General features: G+C 36.7%; 1 protein-coding gene across 5 annotated transcripts in view; it reads left to right on the top strand.

The window, feature by feature from the left end:
* GPBP1 (GC-rich promoter binding protein 1) overlaps positions 1–21,749 on the top strand; it is a gene marked incomplete at both ends in the record, with an annotated part of 43,747 nt that overhangs the window by 14,068 nt on the left and 7,930 nt on the right. The window contains 7 exons of one of the 5 annotated variants that reach the window (XM_080704841.1): positions 109–332; positions 5,304–5,370; positions 6,356–6,415; positions 13,012–13,196; positions 14,414–14,551; positions 18,049–18,216; positions 18,940–19,127. In XM_080704841.1, coding sequence (XP_080560967.1) covers positions 109–332; positions 5,304–5,370; positions 6,356–6,415; positions 13,012–13,196; positions 14,414–14,551; positions 18,049–18,216; positions 18,940–19,127 — 1,030 coding nt within the window. The remainder of the gene's footprint in view (positions 1–108; positions 333–5,303; positions 5,371–6,355; positions 6,416–13,011; positions 13,197–14,413; positions 14,552–18,048; positions 18,217–18,939; positions 19,128–21,749) is intronic. The other 4 variants (XM_080704842.1, XM_080704843.1, XM_080704844.1 and 1 more) reach the window with 4 other exon arrangements.

The raw sequence follows: 21,749 nt of genomic DNA on the forward strand, positions 1-21,749 counted from the left end.
TTGAGTTTAAGGGTAATTTTCTTCCTCCTCTTTTAAGGATGTTAGATTGCTATTTAGTGTTTTGAGTATAACCACCTTTGAATTTATATTGCTTTATTGTTATCAAAGGTAATTTTGGAAGGAAAGAAAAAAATGGATGGCGTGCTCATGGCAGAACTGGTACTGAAAACATAAATCATCGAGGGGGCTATCATGGTGGAAATTCTCGTTCTCGTAGCAGTATTTTCCACTCTGGAAAAAGCCAAGGACTACATGAAAACAACATACCTGACAGTGAGACCGGAAGGAAAGAAGATAAAAGAGAACGCAAACAGTTTGAGGCTGAAGATTTTGTAAGTCTCCAATAACTTTAATACAGATGTTTCTACCAGTGCAATTTGAGCTTCAGTGCACTCTTTAGGAGCTTTTATTAGTGAAGGTCATTTTCTGTATCACATTCAACAGATATTTGACCAGTTTGTGTGTGTGTGTGTGTGTGTGTGTGTGTGTGTGTGTGTGTGTGTGTGTGTGTGTCTGGGAGTGGAACCTAGGGGCTTTTTCTACCTCCGGGCTATACTCCCAGACCTATTTTATACTTTATTTGGAAACAGGGTCTCACTAAGTTGCCGAGAGCCTCACTAAGTAGCTGAAGCTGGCTTTGAACCTGTGCGATCCTCCTGTCTCAGCTCCCAAGTGCAGGGATTACAAGCGTGTGCCACCATGCCCAGCTTGACCAGTTATTTTTTTAAGCTTCACATTTTGTAAGGGATTATTTTCCTTAACCCCCCGCCCAACCCACTTCCTCATTTTCATGTGGCTTTTAAAAACTTCTGGGCTAATCATGGTGGCGCACACCCATAATTTCAGTTTTTAGGCTGAGATAGGATTGTAGGTTTGAGGACAGCTTCAGCAACTTAGTGAGACCCTATTTCAAAATATAAGATAAAATGGACTGGGGTTTTCACTTGTAAGTAAAATGCCTCTGGGTTTCATCCCCGTTACCTCACCCCAAAGTGGTATATTTGTGTCAAGTTTTATTCCTTGTAGAAAATTGAAGAAATTTTCTTAGAACTGGCAGCTGAGTTTAGTGCCTTACTCTAGTACATTTTATTTGTTTTTTTTTGTGGGGGGGGGATACTGGGAATGGAATCCAGGGGCTTTCTACCTATGGGCTACATTCCAGACCTACTTTATATTTTATTGGAAACTGGTTCTCACTAAGCTGCTGAGAGCTTCACTAAATAGCTGAGGCTGGCTTTGCATGATCCTTCTGTCTCAGCCTCCCAAATGTTGGGATTACAAGCATGTGTCACCACTCCCAGCTTTTTTTTTTTTTTTTTTAATTCTTAAAATTTTTTTGTGGTACTGGGGATGGAACCCAGGAGCATTCTACCTCCTAGCTACACCCCCAGCCCTATTTTTTTATTCTTATTTAGAATCAAGGTCTCAGTAAGTTGCAGAAGGCCTAAGTAGGGGCTGAGGCAGTCTGTGAACTGCGATCCTCCTGTCTCCGCCTCCCAAATGCTGGGATTATAAGCATGTGCCACCAAGACCGGTTTTGTTTTTTATTTCTAACAACTACATGTCCACTTATTTTTGTAGTGCTTGGGAATCAAGCTTAAAGCAATCTACCATTGAGCTACATCCTTAGCTCTAGATTGTGGCTTTTAAATAACACTTGATTATTTATATATGACTTAAGCTAATCTTGCGCTAACTCTTTTTTTACAGCTATTTTTTAAATTCAAAAGTTTTTGTGAATTCAAATAGTGATACAATAGTGTGGTGACGCATGTCTGTAGTCCTAGTCCTTGGGAGGCTGAGACAAGAGGATTGCAGGTTTAAGGCCAGCCTCAGCAACCTAGTGAGACCTTATTTCAAATTAAAGGTCTGGAAGCCAGGCATGGTGGCGCACACTTGTTGTAATCCCAGCATTCAGGAAGTGGAGACCTGAGGATCAGGGTTCTCTCACAGCCTCAGCTACTTAAGTGAGGCCCTTTGCAACTCAGTGAGACCCTGTTTCAAAGAAAACTGTGCTGGGCGTGGTGGTGCAATTTGTAATCCCTGCGCTTGGGAGGCGGAGACAGGAGGATTGCACAGGTTCGAAGCCGGCCTCGCTGGTTTAAGAGACCCTGTTTCCAAATAAAAAAATATACTAAAAAAAATAGGTCTGGGAGTATAGCCCGGAGGTAGAAAGGTTTCCAGGAACCCCAGTACCACCAAAAAAAAAAAAAAAAGAATAAAAAAATAGGAGCAGGGGTGTAGCTTGGGGCTAGAATGCCCCCTGGGTTCCATCCCCAGTACCACAGAAAGGAAGGGAGGAAGGGCCGGCTGGAGTGTGTAGCTCAGAAGTATAACACCCCTGGATTCAATCCTCAATACTAAATAGATAAGTTCTCTTGTGGTCATGGAGGGAAAACTAATTGTTATTCTAAGCCACATGAAACTAAGAATGTTAACTCCACTATTGATAATAAGTATACACTAAATAAGTTTTCATAATTTTATTTTTACATCTTACAATGTGGTTTATCTATGTAACCAGTATGCTTTTCAGGTTACAGAAGAAAAAAAAATCTAGTCTGTAATCCAATCCTGATTATCAAGTTCTTGTGATTCAATACGGATTTTTTTTTTTCTTTTTTTTTTGGCCGTACTAGAGTGGAATCCAGGGGCATTCTACCTCTGAGCTACACCCCCATCCCTATTTTCTTTTTTATTTTGCAACAGGGTCTCACTGAGTTGCAAAGGACCTCACTAAGTAGCTGAGGCTGGGCATGAACTGTGATCCTACTGTCTCAGCCTCCTGAAGACTGGGGTTTACAAGTGTGCACCACCACACCTGACTCATTGCTGATAATTTAAGTCTTGTCTACTATAGGGAGAGAGATTTTGTACTCTATATTTTTAATGTATTTCTAGTTTTCATTCATTATATATTCGAATGGCTGTATAAGTTGCTATTCTTGGCCCATAGACTATATAAAAATATAACCTGGGCTCATTGAGTTCTGTTTTATTGGAAGTTTTCAAAACATAAAAAGTAAAAGTAACATATTTTCTAGGGAATTTAAACAGGAATTAACTGGAGGGCTATGTTGGTTTGGGAAGGCAGGAGGGACTTCCAGGGAAATGGCATTTAATCTGAGGCTTACTTGAATAAGAAAAGGAACAAGCTTTGTTAACCAGGAGAGGGGCTAGGGGATGTAACTCAGTTGTCAAGCATGTGCTTAGCATGTGTGAGGCCCTAGGTTTAATCCCTACCAACACCCCTCGAAAAGGGGGTTGGAGAACAAAAGAGAAGAGCTACTGTAAGGGATTTTAATTTTTAAAAAGCTATTATATTTGTTTAGATCTTTCTTGAATGGGATATAGCAGTGGAAGGAAGATTAATTTTTTAAAAAAGCACAGAGAGTAGCTGAGAAAATGGATGGCTTGAGCTAGCTGAGATAAAGAAGACAGTGGTTTTGGGATATCGCTTGGAAGCAGTTTAGATGGAGGGTGTAAGTAATGAGAAAAATCTGGTAAATTTGATTTAGGACAGATGCAGTGAGAGAAAGAATAAAAGATTATTCTTTTTTTGTGTGTGTGTGGTGCTGGGGATGGAACCCAGGGGCCTTCTACCTCTGGGCTACACTCCCAGACCTATTTTATATTTTATTTGGAAACAGGGTCTCTTAAGCCAGCTATGGCTGGCTTCGAACTTGCCTGATTCTCCTTTTCTCCTGTCTCAGCCTTCCCAAATGCTGGGATTACAAGTGTGGGCCAGCACGCCTGGCAAATGATTATTCTTAAGTCCTATTATTATTAGCTAATGTTGAATGTCTACCCTTTTCCATTGGAGTAGTCTTGATTTTTCTACTGATAGTCACTATAAAATTGAATTTCTATTATCAAACTGGGAAGAATATTGCTATAATGTTGTGAGTGTTAAATGAGAAGTACAGATGAATCACTTAAAACACATAGTAAGCACTTAATAAATAAAAACTAGTGGTTGTTATTGTTATTCCTCACTCCTAGCCTCAAGATGGTAGTTATGGATGATAATCCTAGACTTAAAAAATATAGATACAATATAATTTCTGATACTATATTTAATAATATAATTAAGAAATGCAGCCGGGCATGGTGGCGCACGCTTGTAATCCCCGCACTTGGGAGGCAGAGACAGGAGGATCGTGCAGGTTCGAAGCCAGCCGCCTGCACTGGCTTAGGAGACCCTGTTTCCAAATACAAATGTAAAAATAGGTCTGGGAGTGTAGCCTGGAGGTAGAAGGGCTTCCAGGAACCCCAGTACCACAGGAAGGAAGGAAGGAAGGAAGGAAGGAAAGGAAGGAAGGAAGGAAGGAAGGAAGGAAGGAAGGAAAATATATATTCACCAGTAAAATCTTAAATTGTATTTATGAAGCATGCTGTTTTTATATATACTCTTAGGACTTTATAGTAATGTCACTTCAATGCTAGTAATCACTTTTATGGATGATTAAAATGTTTATTTGGCTTCATTTTATTCAGTATGTATTAAGTATTTAAATAAGGTAGGCTGTGTTGCTAGATGAAATGAGACATATGTGGTAACAGTACTGGAAGTTTAGGATTCTAGAGAGTAAATTTCTAGCTTTAGAGTGCCCATTCTATGTTCTCTTTTCTTTTTAGTAATCTTGAGCATCACTTGTTGAAATAAAAAATTTGTACTTTGTTTTGAGAATGTGTATATTAACTAAAGTAATACAGTGATTGTAAACCTAATTGAATTTGGAAATGGTCTAATTTTCCTCTTTTGTAATCTCAGTTTTATTGTTATGGAGTGATTATATCTCAGGCTGACACAGCGACCACATTTTCTTTAATTTGTTACCATGTTTTCTGGGTTGGCTGTGAACTCTTGGACCACAGGCATGCACAGCTACACTATATATTTTTATTTTTATCTCCCCCCCCCTTATTGTGGTGCTGGGGATCAAACTCAGGGCTTCATGTTTTATAAGGCCAGCTCTCTTCCATCACTGAGTCACATTACCAGTTCCTGCTTTTTATTTTTCATTCACTCTTTCTCGGACAGTCATAGATAAGGATAAAGATACTCTTTTTTTTTTTTTCCTCAAGTAGCAGCAAGTTTAGATATGAGCATTCTAATGGTTAGCAGAGTAGGCTTATGAAAATAAGGCTTATCCATACGTAGTCAATAATAGTAGAGTTGATTATATCGTGTTCCTAAGTTACAGGATGTATAGTTGTGAAATTGTTTTTTAAAAGTATTTATGTTTCAAATACCAGACATTTAAATGCTTTAAGAATTTTAAATTCCAATTCTCTTCCAGCCATCATTAAATCCTGAATATGAGAGAGAACCAAATCAGAATAAATCTTTAGCTGCAGGTGTGTGGGGTAAGTGTTTTCTGATACATTTTTAAGGGGTACAAATTATTGATATTTGTAGGTCCTTTTAAAAATAAAAAGCCTATAATACAACTTTTTTTAAAAGTATCTTTTTGAGGTGCCAAAAGAGAGATTTGAGATAGAAGAGTTTGATTTGAAATAGTTGGTTTTTACATGTAGGTACCAGTAAGTATACTCAGTTTGATTGAAGTTTTAGGAAATGATGGTTAAGCTAATGTTATTTTGAGAGCAGCCTTATAGTGAAAGAAAACAAAAAACTTAGTTTAAATATTTAGTTTTTTATAGTTCAAAACTTGGTTAACTGGAAAGATCAGTACTTCTGGTCATACTGTGACATGAAATTAATATTTTTACCTATGAAATGGTTATTTGTAGAGTGTTAAAATAATTATTAATTTATCTGTGGAGCTAGTTTATATTTGAAATTATTTGCCTTTTTGATTTTTCAAAGCCTAGTGAGTTTCTAGTAATAACACCCGTTTCTTTAATTTGATAGCATCTTACAAGAGAGTAAACCGCATTCATATAGTAAAAATTAGATAGTTTTAAAAAATCTAGTGAAGTTTAAAATAATGGAAACTTTTATATAAAATTTTTATAAGATTTGACATCTGAAAACTAAATTTAATTAATTGATACAAATTCAAAGTGATTTATCAACTTGCATCTTATGCACATGTTCATTTGAATTCTCAATTGAAAACAAAAAACTTACTAAATAAAAGGATTGTGGCTTGTGATAGCATACTAGTCCAAATAATAAAGGCATTATTTTAAACTTTGCCACTTCCTGTGCTGTTCTTAATTGTATTTATGGGTTGAAACTCTGGGGAATTATTTTGTTTTCTTTTAATCTCCCTCTTAAGGGTTTTTTGAGGTTGGGGGTGGGGGTGGTCAGACACTTTTGTTAGAACCATGTGAATGGCATTGTTTTTTCTGTATTGCAAATTAGTATTTCTACCACTCTCCTCAGGCCTACACGCCCAGACACACACATACCCAACCAAAAAAATCTCCCAAGCTCCTCTCTTAGGTATGTTTCCTTATTATTCAGTTTTTCTGGGAACAGCTGATTGCATAAGAATATAGAGCCACCTGGAAGGTGTTAAATAGAATTTCTAAGAAATTAGAAATAATTTGGATTTTACTAGAATGCCAGTAAATTTAAAAAATCAAGAATGTCAGTGAACAGTTGTCATATAAAATTACTTATAGATACTATTGATTCTATTCCTTGGTTGACTTAATCTTAGAGACGATTTAAAGACAGACATTTTTGAAAATAATGAGACTAAGATGTATTAATAAAAGATTTTGGTTCTACTGTTTCAGGGTTGATCTAAAGACTTTGAGTACTAATTGAAAAGATGTTTAAATGGAAGGCGGGCTCTTTATGTGTTTAGGTAAACTAAGAAATGTGTTTGTATTAAAAAAAGAAAAGAATAATGGTTAATTGTGGCATGGTTAATTGTTAAATTCCCAGTACTTCCCATAGGAATACAATGAAACTTTCATTGTATCACACTTCACTATTCCTCTCTCACTTCCCGCCCTGGGTTCCCAAGTACTCTTCTCCTCTTTGTAACATTTAGAATAGCTATGATCCTGAGGAAGAGGAGAGAATTTTAGGAAAGACTTCAGTAGACCTTTTCTAGTGCTACTTCCTTTCAGGTAAGTAAAAATTTACTAACAAAATATTAATATGTGTAAAAAGAAAAAACAGTTTGTTCCTGGAACTACGATTTTGTAACGCAAAAATTGACAGATTCTAAACATAGTATCCCGATTTAAAAAATACCTTGAGGGAAAGCAAGCCATTTAAAATAAAATTAATGTTGAGTTTGTTAGAACTTATCTTGGCTTTATTGGAAATGCCTTCATGCAGCTTATACTTGTGACTTCTGTTTTTGTCTTAACCAGAGTCACAGCTGTTTGGTACATAACAAACATCAGTGGATATTAAATAACATATCTCCATGATCTTAATATTTTGAGACTAAAAGAGGAATTTAAAATACTTCACTGTGTCCCTGAAAAAAATTTAAATGATTGTGTCATTTGATTGTTTGGGGAGTGAGAAGGAGAGAGAAAGAGTGATGTGTGTTTAAGTATGTGTTTGCAGTTTGAGATGCACTTAGTGGATGTTGATGTAAGAGTTTTTATAAGTCCTATTGGGTGTTTTATGTGACCCATAAAAATCAGCAGCCTATCATGGCAGAGCTTACTTCACATTTAGTGCTTAAGATATTAATTGATGAAAAATTTTAGTCACTTGTAATTAACTTAGTAATGAACATTCTCTTGTTTTAATTCAGCATTTATATTTGTGTATATTCCTTGGTAATTCAATGAGCTTTATTGATTTTGCTTGTATTTGATGTACTACCTACATAAAAGCATAAAAGTTTATTTTCTTTCATCTACCTTTCAAATCACAATATACAGATGTGTTGTTTTCTAAAGATTTTCAGTGATACTAGCCAGAAGAATATAGCTATTTTGTGATATAATCACATTAAATGAGTTAGATCTTGATGAAAACCAGTCAGGTTGTCCTAAAGAAAGGGAATAATTTCTGACAGCATTTTGCTGATGGATCATTTTGTTTATATATTGAAATGACTCTGCTTTCTGTGTCTTATATGAAAACAGTTAAAATTAAAAGAAAAAAAGATAGAATGCATGTTCAGAAGTCAAAAAAGAAAATATAGCATGTGAGTAGATAATACAAATAAATTTTATGAGTACTGTTGGGAATCTTATTAAAGGAAAAAAATGCCTTAATCAGTTACTGCCAACAGTTAGTGAAACTCCCTTGATTATAACTCTTAAAGTACTATATATCAAAACAGACTTATAAAATCAATAAATTCAAAATCATCAAAGTTCATATAGCATCAGTCTTTAAAAAATAATCTCACACAGTTTTTTTCTATATTAAAGTTGATGTTCACAGCTAGACATGGTGCACACTGAGACAGGAGGATCACAACCACCCTCAACAACTTAGATATATTCTTAGCAACTGAGTGAGACTCTTGTAAAACAAACAAAGCTAAAAAGGAGGGAGGGAGCTGTGGGTGTAGCTCTGAGATAGAATGACTCTGGGTTGAATCCCCACTACCAAAAAAAGTAGTAACTGACATTAATGAGATAATGACCATGACTTAACTTGGTAAGTTCCCACTTAAAACTTCTTATCTACACCATGCAGTGTAGTATTTTTAATTAGTATGGTAAACATTTTTTTAATATGTCTTAGGAATATCTTAGTTTTCATTTTTCTCTAGTAATGTAAGTAGTTAAGAACACTGATTTTTGGATCAGCTAGATCTAGGCCCTAATTATAGATCTTTTACTTATTAGTAATAAGATTTGGAGCAGATAACTTAATTTCCTCATTTGTGAGATGAGGATGGTTACAGAAATGAGAAAAAAATACTATTAAAGTGAAATTGTCTTCTGATCTAAACCTTTATCAGGTTAGGAATATTTATAATAAACACCAGCTAATTATTTTTTTAAGTCTGGTCAGTGGAAGGAGATTCTAGTCGTGGATTTATTAAAAGGCAGAAATGAAATTTCTGGGTAGCAGAGTAAAGATGCATTTAATGTAGTGATTGAATCAGAAACTGTATGTATGTATAAGAAGAATATAAAGAAAGACAGAATTTTGAAGAATTGAGATGTCAGTTCAGGTGACCAGTTTACTTATTATATGTAACAGGATTTTAATTTGTCTTCTGAAGAATAGGACCATTTCCTCTCCACTGTTGACTTTAAAGAAAAAACTAGAACCGGGCCTGGTGGCACACGTTTGCAATACCCGGGCGCTGGCTTAAAAGACCCTGTTTCCAAAGTATAAAATAGGTCTGGGAGTGTAGCCCGGAGGTAGAATGGCTTCCAGGAACCCCAGTACCACAAAAAAAAAGAAGAAGAAGAAGAAAAGAAAAAACTGCCGGGCTTGGTGGTGCACACTTGTAATCCCCGTGTTTGGGAGGCGGAGACAGGAGGATCGCGTGGGTTCGAAGCCAGCCATGCTGGCTTAAGAGACCCTGTTTCCAAATCAGAATATATAAAAAATAGGTCTGGGAGTGTAGGAGTGTAGCCCGGAGGTAGAAGGGCTTCCAGGAACCCCCGTACCACCAAAAAAAAAAAAAGGAAGAAAACTAATTCTTACATTCAGAGAGAGTATGAATAACATGACAAAGTGCTAGTTAAAAGTCACCTATTGCCAGATGACAGTTATTTCATGATCATAGAAGGAAATAATGATATGAAAACCCAAAACTCATTTTACCATCAAGTTTTTCAAACTTTGAGAATACTTGCTTACATGAGTTTTTTATAATATGTATGTGCAGTTGCAGAAGGGAGTCACTGTAGTCATTTATTTTCTAATTCGTTTATATTAGGTATTAAGATCTTTCAGTAATATATAAAGTGTCTCTAAAAGAATAAACATTTTGGGTCTTCATTAAGCTTATCAGTTGACAAAGACTTTGAATAACTTTGAATCTAAAAGCTTAAATACTGCCAAGTGTGATGGTATGTAACTGCTCAAGAGACTGAGGCAGGAAGATTCAAGTTTGAGATCATTCTGGACAACTTAGTGAGACCCTGGCTGAAAATAACATATAAAAAGGGCTGGGTATGTAGCTCAGTGGTAGAACAATCCTAGGCTCAGTCTCCAGTTACCCCCACCCCCAACTGACGTTTGTTTCAGGATAGTTTATAAAGATAATCTATGAGTAGATATAAAATATGAAATAAAATGAATACAAGTGATACAAATTAAATTTTGCCTATTATCCATTTCATCATATATAGGCAATTTTTATTAACATTTTCTTAAATGGGCAAATTTATATAGTTTATTCTGAATAGTTAGATAGGCTATAGATTGTTCTTTAATAGTTTCTCAGAGTTTTTCTCATTTTCTTTACTCATGTTAAAACTAAAAATCCTGAAAAAGGACTTCTTTAATTTGAATTATTAAGAGAATATATGTCTTTGTTTTTTTAATTTTGTTTTTTAATTTAAATATAAAATCTTGCAGTATTCTGAGACTATCATTTTATAGGCGAAAAATTTAAGTATTGTACAGAGTTGTACCACTAGTAAGGTTGTAACTAGTATTCAGATACTCATAAATTAAGTAGAAAAAGCACATTTTCTTAACCTCTGTGCAATGGTATTTAAATATGAATGCTGGACTGGGGATATACTCCAGTAGAGCCATGGGTTTGACCCCCAGTACCACCAAAAATAAAAATAAATAAATGTAAATATGAATGCTAAGAACGCACAACAGCACTATTTCTGTTTCTCTTCTCTCCTCTCTTGATCCCTATCATCTTTCTTTGGGTACCTTTATCATCTCTCACTTTGCTGCTACCTGCTCTTCTGTGAGTGATTTCTTAGGCTTCACCTTTCTTCTTTATAGGACATTTCATCATTCTTTGCACTGAGGACCTGATTGAAGAAACAGCCAGAATATTTCTTGCTCCAAGGAATCCAGTTTTAGGAAAGGTGAAGTTTGTAGTCAGAAATTATTTGAGGCTTAAAGACATTATATGCCTGCTTGTTCTACACACCATCTTTTTTTCTGCCTCTTACTTTTAATTAGTGATTATATATATATATATATATATACATATACATACATACATACATACATACATACATATACATATATGAAACACTTTATTCTTGTATTTTCAGACTTCCATGTGGGGTCATTTTCTTTAGGCTCTTTGTTGGTAATTGGTTTTGTCTGAAAAAGTTTCTTTTTCTGCCCTCTGCTATAGCTTGATATTTCCAAGCCTCGATTTCTGGGATTTTGCAGGGCAGATTAGATGAATTCCCAGCTGTTAAATTCCTTTGTGTACATTCTCAACCATTGTGTACATTCTCAACCTAAGATTTTTCATTTATGTCTCCATCCTGAAATGTGTATTGATATCATTCCCTTGCTGATGTCCCCACTCCTATTTGGCTTTCTTTCCCATTATAGTAACTTTAAGAAGCTGTAAGGGAAGGAAGATAAATTGTGTGCTAGTCACATTGAACTAGAAGTCTTCATCAGTCCTATTTCAACTTCTTTAATTGTGGTGTACTAATAAGACCCCCCATTAACACTCCCCGCACACTTCCAACACCTGGATTCTTCTGAGATGAGACTAATGTAAACTCATTACATTTTGTATTTCCTAAGCATCATCCATTCCTCAGAGTTCTGTGTTTTATTTAATTTAGATCATAAGTTCTAAGCTTAGATTTTCTCTTCATTGCTAATTCATGCTATTTTCATCTGTGTATAAAAAGTAAACATTGAAAAATTTCTATTGTTTAGTATAGTTTCTAGTATTCCTCGTTTTCTCTTGTTTAGTATAGTTTCTAGTGTTCCTCATTGTTCTCTCTTAGATATCTTTATTCTTACTTTGTTTTGTTGACTTGTGTAGTATTCTCAGAAAAGCTATATTGTTGACTTTTCTATGTTCTTACTCGTCTGAAGATGTGTTTTAGCTCTTTATATTGGACTTATTTATTTAATTCTAAAATCTGAAGTTGAAATGTTTGCTGTAGTAGAACAGGTGTTTCATTTTTGGAAAAAGGAACCTTTTCTCAGTTCTGAGCCCTTACTCACTTATTTGAGAATAAGTGAAACATCACACCAGTGTTATCTTTTGGAGACTTTGATGCTACCGAAGAACTTGGGAATCCTTCAGGTTCCTCTTTGGAGTCCTTATATAGCTTTGTTGAAATGATCCAGTAAGAAGTTTGGTATAGTTTTGGGTTGGGGTAGCACTTTTAAATCTTTACCCAGATCTCCAATTCATAGAATATCTTATTTAATGTATAAAACTAATTTTAGTTTAGATTTTCTAGAATTTCTCTTTGAGTTAATTATTCTAAACTTTCTAAGTGTGAAACAGATGCTTTCAAGATATTTGTAAGGGATGACAAACTTCACTTCAATAATTGTGAATATGTATGTGTAAAACCTGTTTGATTACACATGCACATTGACTAAACTCTAGGAACCGTGTTTCATATTTTTAGCATGTGCAATAGTCTTGCAAAAAGCCTGTGTTTATCAAGTTCTAAGTTGCTTGCCCTGCTCTCATGTGATGAGTTGATACTATGAAAATAAAACGTTTAGTAAGTTTTACTAGTTAATAAGATAAACATTGTAGGTGCTTGCTTTTTTATAATAGCTTGATAAGTGGAGTGAAAGGAATTGGAAAATTTGATTCTATTTAAAATGAATGAGGGGGAAATAGAAATGTATTTTATGTTTCAAGTGCTAAGAATTATTCAGATGAGATTTGCATTTTAATAAATAATGAAAAATGTTAGAACTTTTTCAGTTATTTCTGACTGAACTCGCCTATATTTTTACATTAATCAATTCTTGCTATTTTGTGAGATTGTTTTAGTTTTATTTCTTAAGCTGGAATACAGTTTGTACTTATTTAGCTTACTTATTTTATCCAGAAAGCAGCTGCTATTATTATTATTTTAAAAATATAATCAGGGTTTGAAATATACTATTTCTAGGTGGATTTTTTTTTATTCTAAAAATTGAAACTGTGTGTAACTCTTGTTTGTGCTTTATTTATGCAGAATATCCTCCGAATCCTAAATCTAGAGCTCCAAGGATGCTGGTCATTAAGAAAGGTAATACAAAAGATTTACAACTATCTGGATTCCCTGTAGTGGGAAATCTTCAGTCACAGCCAGTTAAGAATGGAACTGGTCCGAGTGTTTATAAAGGCTTAGTCCCTAAACCTGCTGCTCCACCTACAAAAGTAAGTTCTAAGTTGTTACAGATTCAAGTTTTAAGTTATCAATTCATTGACTTTGGGAGAAAGTGTTAAAATTTTAATACTAAAGTATGAAGTTTTTATGGGGTGCTAACATCTAGGTGGAAAGAAATGCTACCTTGTGCTTTTAATTTTAATTCTGTTTGTGTGTATTGTCGTAGTAGTTTTGTTGTTCTAAATGCACTTGAATTATATTTGTTTAATCATTTTATATGTATATACACGCATGTATATTTACTTGGGATTCCGTTTTAAGGTTTTAAAGATCGTTTTGTTGTTGTTGTTTTGTTTTGGTTTTTTTGTTTGTTTTTTGTTTTTTTTGGGGGGGGTTTGTTTTGGTTTTGGTGGTACTGGTGGGGTTCCTGGTTTCTTCTACCTCCGGGCTACACTCCCAGACCCATTTTTATATTTTTATTTGGAAACAGGGTTTCTTAAGATCCTCCTGTTTCCGCCTCCCTAGCTCCCTAGCGCGGGGATTAAAAGCGTGTGCCACCATGCCTGGCAAAAGCTCGTGTGTGTTTTTTTAATCAGGCAAAAAACCCTGCTTTTTGGGTATATAAGGTTTTGAAAAAACAATGATTTAGTTAGAAGTTTTTATCTGAATATTGAGCTTAGATTTTTTTATCTTTTTTTTGTGTGGTACTAGGTATTGTTGGACTCAGAGGCATTCTGTCTCTGAGCTACATTACAGACATATTTTTTCTTTTGAAACAGGGTCTTACTAAGTTGGGAGGGGCTCACTAAATTGCTGAGTTGACCATGAACCTGTGAGCCTTCAGTTTGCCTCACCATACTTAGTTGCACTTTGATTTAATTTGTAAGAAGAGGAAGAGACTAGCCTAGCGGGGCGTGGCGCATGCCTGTAATCCCAGCTTTGGGAAGGCTGAGACCGGAGTGTCACAGTTCAAGGACAGCCTCAGTTACTTAGGCCCTCTGCAACTCAGTGAGACCCGGTTTCAAAATAAAGAATAAAAAATAGGGCAGCGGGTGTAGCTCAGCGGTAGAATGCCCCTGGGTTACATCCCCAGACCCGCAAAAAAAAAAAAAAAAAAAAAGAGACAGGGGAACCATGTAGGACTAATGCAAAGTGATACCAAAATAATTGACTTGATGAGCCAAATATAGTCATCTTTATTGTGTTCACTCCCCCCGCCCCATATTCTATAATCTGTTTTGATAACCATTACGTTTGTTTTTTCTAGTCTTCACAATGGAAAAGCCAAACTAAAGAAAATAAAGTTGGGACTTTTCCTCATGAGTCTACATACGGTGTTGGCAACTTTAATACTTTTAAGTCAACTGCCAAGAATTTCAGTCCATCAGCAACTTCAGTGAAAGAGGTATGACATTAGAGTTATCCTGTGGGGATATAAAATAATTTGAGTGTGTGTGTGTGTGTGTGTGTGTGTGTGTGTGTGTGTGTGTGTGTGTTACTGGAGATTGAACTTAGAGGCACTTTGCCTTGGAGCTACATCTTTCTGTGCTTCCCAGCCCTTTTTCCTTACTTTTTGCCTTTGAAAAAGGATCTCAGGAAGTTTCTGAGGAGCTTGCTAAATATCAGAAGCTAGCCTTGAACCTATGACCCTCCGATCTAAGCCTTTTTTTCAAGTACTGCTCTCAGTATTTTTTCAAGTACTGCTATATCATAGAAATGTGCAACTATGCCCTTCTTTTTTTTTTTCTGTTTTTGAGATGAGGTTTCACTGTGTTCTCCATGCTGGTCTGGGATTTCTGGACTCATGTGATCTTCCTGCCTTAGCCTCCCAAGTAGCCACTGCCTACCTGGTAAATCATGATAATTTAATAGTTAATAAAATATAAACATATTCAGCTACTTTCTCTAATTCCTACCAATTGTAGGGGTGTTGGAAAGCAGTCTGGAAGAAGTGCTTTCCCCCCCTATATGAGAAGTTAACTAGAGAAGTCTTCTCCCATATTAGGATTAGAAATAAGGTATTAAAATATAGTTAAGATAGAAGTAGGGTAGGATTGGAAATAAAATCAAGATCCATCCAAGGACAAGGGTAGGGGACCCACAAGGTCAAAGCCTCTAATCTCCAGCTTGCCGGCCAAGGTCTTTGTAAATGGGACCCCATCCCCATATCTCTGAGCTAGATCAGCAAACAAGGCCAGGCTAATCTGCTCTCCAGTGCAGAGATAATCTGTTCTTCAGTGCAGAGATAAGCCTGGCCCAGCCAAGGTGGGTGGGAAAGGCAGGGCAGGCTCTGCCGTGTGTGGATGCATGTTTTAAAATTATTGGTTGTACTTGTTTGTCCTTGTATCTGATTGGTTGTATTCTAAGGTTGGCGGGCTCTGACTTGTGTAACCACTCCCTCATGTGTAACCACTCCCTCCTAGGGTTATAAAATTCAGAGCGTGGAGTGGGGAGGGGTCGAACCTCGGCCATAGTGTCTTGGTCTCGACCCCTGGCTAGCTGGGACAATAAACCTCGCTTGCATTCTTACATCTCTTGTGAGTCCTTCGATATTTGGGTTGGTGGGCAATTCTTGGACCCTTCACAATGTGTACTCTGAGAAAAAAGGAAAGTTTATAACTTTAAGTGAAACTGGATGTGGTGGTACACACTTGTCATCTCAGTACTTGGGAGGCTGAGACAGAGGGTCCTAGGTTTGAAGCTAGCCTTGGCAACTTAACAAAGTTCTCCGCAATTTAGTGAGACCCTGTTTCCAAATAAATAAAATTAGGTTGATTTTATATATGTAACTTGGAGGCTTAATGCCTCTGGGTTTACTCCCAGTACCAAAAAGAAAAAATAATAATAATAAAACTCTGCCAGATATGGTGGTGCACACTTATAATCCCAGGCATTTCGGAGGCTGAGACAAGAGGATCATGGTTCAAGGACAGCCTCAACTACTTAGGCCCTTTGCCACTAAGTGAGACCCTGTTTCTAAATAAAGAATAAAAAAATAGGGGTGGGAGGGTGTAGCTCAGAGGTAGAATCCCTTGTGGTTCCATTTCCAGTACAAATAATAAAAATAATAACAATAATAATAATAATAATAATAATAATAATAACAACTTATTTTATTTAAATAAAACTTTAAGTGAAATTTCCAAACCTTAATAGTAGAGAAAATAGTATCGTGAAGCTCCCTTATAACCATCATCAACAGAATGTGTTTGTTTTTTTTTTTTTAGACTAACTTTTAGGAAAATTGAGATTTTATTTGATGCTTGTGTTATGTTGTAGGATTGAACCTTAACTAATAACAAGAATTTGTGTTATTTAATCTTATTTTTGCAATGATGGGTGTGGGGAGGGTGTACAGAAGGGGGGGTGGAACCCAGGGGCTTTCTACCTCCGGGCTATACCCCGAGCCCTATTTTATGATTTATTTGGAAACAGGGTCTCACTAAGTCACTAAGAGCCTCACTAAGCTGAGGCCGGCTTCAAACCTATATGATCCTCCTGTCTCGGCCTCCCAAGCACTGGGATTACAAGCATGTGCTACCATGCCCAGCCCAATGGTGAGTATTTTAAAGTGTTAATAATGAGGCAGAATAAAAGAGAAAGAGGGAAAGGTATATATTATTATTGTACTGAAAGTGAGTGTCTTTTAGCTCAAGTATGATTTTCTTTTGACTTCTTTTGACCAAGTTTTTTGTTTTTTGTTTTTTGGTGCTACTGGGGATGAGCGCAAGGGGCATTCTACTTCCAAGCTATACCCCCAGTCGTTTTATTTTTATTTTGAAACAGAATTTTGCTTTGCTAAGTTAATGAGAGTTTTGCTACTTGCTGAGGTTGTCCTCGAAATTGGGGTACTCCTATCTCAGCCTCCCAAGTACTAGGATTACAAACATGAGCAACCATGCTCGGCTGTTTTTGTTTTGTGGTACTACTGATGGAACCCTGGGGCATTCTACCTTCCAGCTATACCTCCAGCCCTGTTTTTTATTCTTTATTTTGAAACAGGGTCTTACTGGGTTGCAAAGGGCCTCACTAAGTAGTAACTGAGGCTGTCTGCAAAACAAGATCTTCCTGTCTGAGCCTTCCAAATGCTGGGATTTCAAGCTGGGGGGGGGGCACCACACCTGACACTTTTTATTTCTTATATTGAAACAGTTTCACTAAGTTGCTGAGGCTTGCCTGGACCCTATTATCCTCCTATTTCAGTGTCCTGTTTCAGCCTCCCAAGTACTGAGATCAGAGGCATTCACCACCCCTACCTAATCAGCGCACTCTCCAATTTTAGTGTTATAATTCTTAGTACTATCAGACCTGCATTTCCTTTTTTTTTTTTTTTTCCTGTCTACATCCTCAGCCCTATTTTTTATTCTTTATTTGTAAACAGGGTCTCACTAAGTTGCACAGGGCCTAAGTAGTTGAGGCTGGCTTTGACCCTGCAATCTTTCTGTCTCAGCATCCCAAGTACTGGGATTACAAACATGTGCCACCACTTCGGCTCAGACTTTTATTTTCTTTGGAATAAGAAAAAAAAAAATTTTGTTGATTCAGCAGGAAAGAAAAACATAAAAGGATAAAAATAGACTTTATAGTCAATTTTGTATTGTTAATCAAGATAAAATAAGTTATGGTAGCCAGGTGTGGTGGCATATCTCTTTAATCCCAGTACTTGGGAGGTTGAGACAAGAGGGACACAGGTGGGAGGCCAGCCTCAGTAACTTTTAGTGAGGCCCTTCATAACTTAGACCCTGTTTCAAAGTAAAAAATAAAATAAGACTGGGAGTATAGCTCAAAGATACTCTTGGGCTCAATCCTTAGCATCTTCCCCCCAACAAAAGTTGTAGTTGTAGATTCTATATTGGCATTAATTCTCTGGTTACTTATCAGTATTTCTGAATTTCTTCTTAGTGTAATCGTTCAAATTCCTCCTCACCTGTTGACAAACTTAATCAGCAGCCTCGTCTAACCAAACTGACAAGAATGCGCACTGATAAGAAGAGTGAATTTTTGAAAGCATTAAAAAGGGACAGAGTAGAAGAAGAACATGAAGATGAAAGCCATGCCGGCTCAGAGAAGGTAATTGAATTTGCAAGAGTACTTGATTGGACATTTATATGTCATTGAAATACTGGGGTGCCGGGCGTGGTGGCACACGCTTGTAATCCCAGAGCTTGGGAGGCTGAGACAGGAGGATTGCACAGGTTTGAATCCAGCCTCAGCTACTTAGTGAGGCTCTCAGCAATTTAGTGAGACCCTGTTTCCAAATAAAATAGAAAATAGGTCTGGGAGTATAGCCCGGAGGTAGAAAAGCCTCTGGGTTCCATCCCCAGTACCACCACTCCCCCCCCCAAAAAAAAAAGAAAGAAAGAAAGGAAGGAAGAAAGAAAGAAAGAAAGAAAGAAAGAAAGAAAGACAGACAGACAGACAGACAGACAGACTGGGGTAAATATTTAGGACCTTGGAAAAAATTCTAAGCAAATTTTCATCTTCCTGAAAAGAAGGCCTAGCTAACCATGTGAATAAATAATGGATTTAGTTCTAAATTCCTGTTTAGGTTGTTTTTCTTTTTCTCTATGTTTATCCTCATTCTTTTGATTTTACCCTTTGTTGATATGAATGCCTTGGGCTAGGCAGTTTTGAGTATATTTCCATCTTAGTTTTTCATTCTTAAGAGAATGGCTTCTAAATTTAATAATTGTACTATATTCTCAGTGGGAGCCTATTCCAAGATCTGTTAGTTTTTAGTAACTATATTCTTGAAAAATCTTATTCTTTTTTTTTTTACACCCTAAAAATTAGGATGACGACTCATTTAATTTGCATAACAGCAATAGTGCTCACCAAGAAAGGGATATAAACAGAAACTTTGATGAAAATGAAATTCCACAAGAGAATGGCAATGCCTCAGTGATTTCCCAACAGATCATTCGGTCTTCAACCTTCCCACAAACTGATGTTCTTTCCAGTTCGCTTGAGGCAGAACACAGGTTAGTATTTTCACTTTTTTCTCTGGTATTTTATATATTTAAGATTTTGAAGCCAAGTGTGGTGGCACACATCTGTAATCCCAGTACTTGGGAGACTGAGATAGGAGGATCGCAGGTTTGAAGACAGCCTCAGCAAGTAGTGAGACTCACATCAACCTAGTAAGACCCTATTTCAAAAATAAAAATAAAATCGGACTGGAGGTGTAGTTTGGAGGTAGAGAGCCCCTGGGTTCACTCCCCAGTACCACCAAAAGAAAAAAAAAAAATGATATTTTTTTTCTTGCATGATTAACTGATTTTTTGTGATGGCAGGGGATTGATCCCAAGATATCATACATACTAGGAAAACACTCTATCACTGAGCTATATAGCCCTAGTCATTAATTTATTTTGTAATGGATTTATTGAGATATAGTTTATGTTCCTTCTATATAGTGAACAGATGAACAATTTTTGATGTAAAGTATAATCAAATACATGGTCTTTGTGTCTATCTTCTTTGACTAAGCATATTATTTTCAAGGTTCATTTGTGTTTTAGCATGTGTCAATATTTTGTTCCTTTTTTATTGCTTATTAGTGTACTGTATGGTATGGCTGTACCACTTTTTGTTCATTAAGGAATATCTATTTCCGTTTTTTACTGATATAGAATATGCTGCTATGAGTATTCATGTATAAGTTATTGTGTGAACATTCTTTTATTTCTCTTGGGTAGTTACCTAGGATTATCATAAGGTAACTTTGTTTATCATTTTATATCCTCATTAGCAATATTCATGGTTCCAGTTTCTCCATGTTCTTACCAGCACTTGATACCATCTTTTTTTTGTTTTTGTTTTGTGGTGCTGGGGGTGGAACCCAGGGACATTCGACCTCCAAGCTATTATTTATTTTGAAACAGGGTCTCACTAAGTTGCAGAGAGCTTCACTACGTAGCTGAGGCTGTCTGCAAACCACAGTCCTCTGGTCTCCAAATGCTGGGATTACAAGCATGTGCCACCACACCTGCCTTGATACTATCTGATTTTGATGATAGCCATTCTGTCTTATGATCTATAATATGTATTTCCTTAATGAAATTTTGTGTGTGTGTGTGGTACTGGGGATGGAACCCAGGGGCTTTCTACCTCCAAGTTACACCCCAAGCCTTATTTTTTATTCTTTATTTTGAAACAGGGTCTCACTGAGTTGGGAAGAGCCTGACTAAGTAGCTGAGGCTGGCCGCAAACCGTGATCTTCCTGTCTCAGCATCCCAAATACTGGGGTTACAAGCATGCGCCACCACACCTGGCTTGATAGCATCTGTTTTTTATTATAGCCATTCTATCTTTGTGGTTTATAATGTTTCTTTTCCTTTTTTCTTTCTTTCTTTTTTTTCTTTCTTTCTCTTTTCTTTCCTTTCCCTCCCCCTCCCTCCCTCCCTTCCTCCCTTTCCCTTTTCCCTTCCTTCCTTCCTTGGTGGTACTGGGGATGGAACCCAGGGGGGCCTTCTACCTCCGGGCTACACTCCCAGACCTATTTTATATTTTATTTGGAAACAGGGTGTCTTAAGCCAGCTGAGGCTGGCTTTGAACTTGGGCGATCCTTCTGTCTCCGCCTCCCAAGCGTGGGGATTACAAGCGTGCACCACCACGCCCGGCTTATTCTTTATATTTTTTGAAACAGGGTCTCACTGAGTTGTGAAGGGGCTCACTAAGTAGCTGGGGGTGTTTGCAAATCCCGATCATCTGTTCTCTACCTCCCGAATGCTGGGATTACAAGCATGTACCCGGTACCACAACCAGCCCCTGTATTGGACATCTTTTAATGGGCTCTTTATGTGTCATCTTTGGGAGAAACAACCTATTCAAATTATTTGCCCATTTTTAAATTGCATCTTTATTAAGTACTATGAATTCTTTACACATTTCGTGTATAAGCCTCATATATGTGATTTGCAGATTATCTTCTTTCATTCTCTGAGTTGTATTTTCACATTATCAGTGGTACGTGTGTGTGTGTGTGTGTGTGTGTGTGTGTGTGTGTGTGTGTTTCACTGGGGATTGAACTCGGAGGCATTCTACCTTTAAGCTACACCCCTAGCCTGATTTTATTTGGAAACATGGTCTTAATTGGTTGATAAGAGAGTCTCACTACTTGCTGAGGCTGTCTCTCAGCCTCCTAAGTACTGGGGTAATAGGTGTGTGCCACCACGTTCGGTGACCAAATTGTTACTCTTAAAAATACATACTCTAGAACCAGGCTTAGTGTGAAGTGATACTATGCAGAATATGGTTGCTCCCTCCCCCCCCCCCATTTTCCTGTTGCCTCATTTCTTTCTAGGACAGTGAGGAAGTAGGTTATACCTACTGTGTAATACCTTTTGTAAAATCTTCTTATAATTTTTGCCATTATTTTTATTAAAAATGTTTTACGATGACCAAAATTTTGTTCATTTGCTGTATCTAGTACTAAAGATGGTTCTGTGCTTAAATTTGTTCACTGAATGAGTTATTTAAAAGTTGCAGTGTTTTTATACCAACTTTATAAAAATATTCATTTTGAGGGAATAATTTTATTTTCTATTTTTTCTCTCCTCCCCTCCTGTGAATCCAGGGCCTTGTGAATACTATAGCATATC

This window comes from Muscardinus avellanarius (assembly GCF_963383645.1).
Source record: "Muscardinus avellanarius genome assembly, chromosome: 1".
Taxonomy (NCBI): domain Eukaryota; kingdom Metazoa; phylum Chordata; class Mammalia; order Rodentia; family Gliridae; genus Muscardinus; species Muscardinus avellanarius.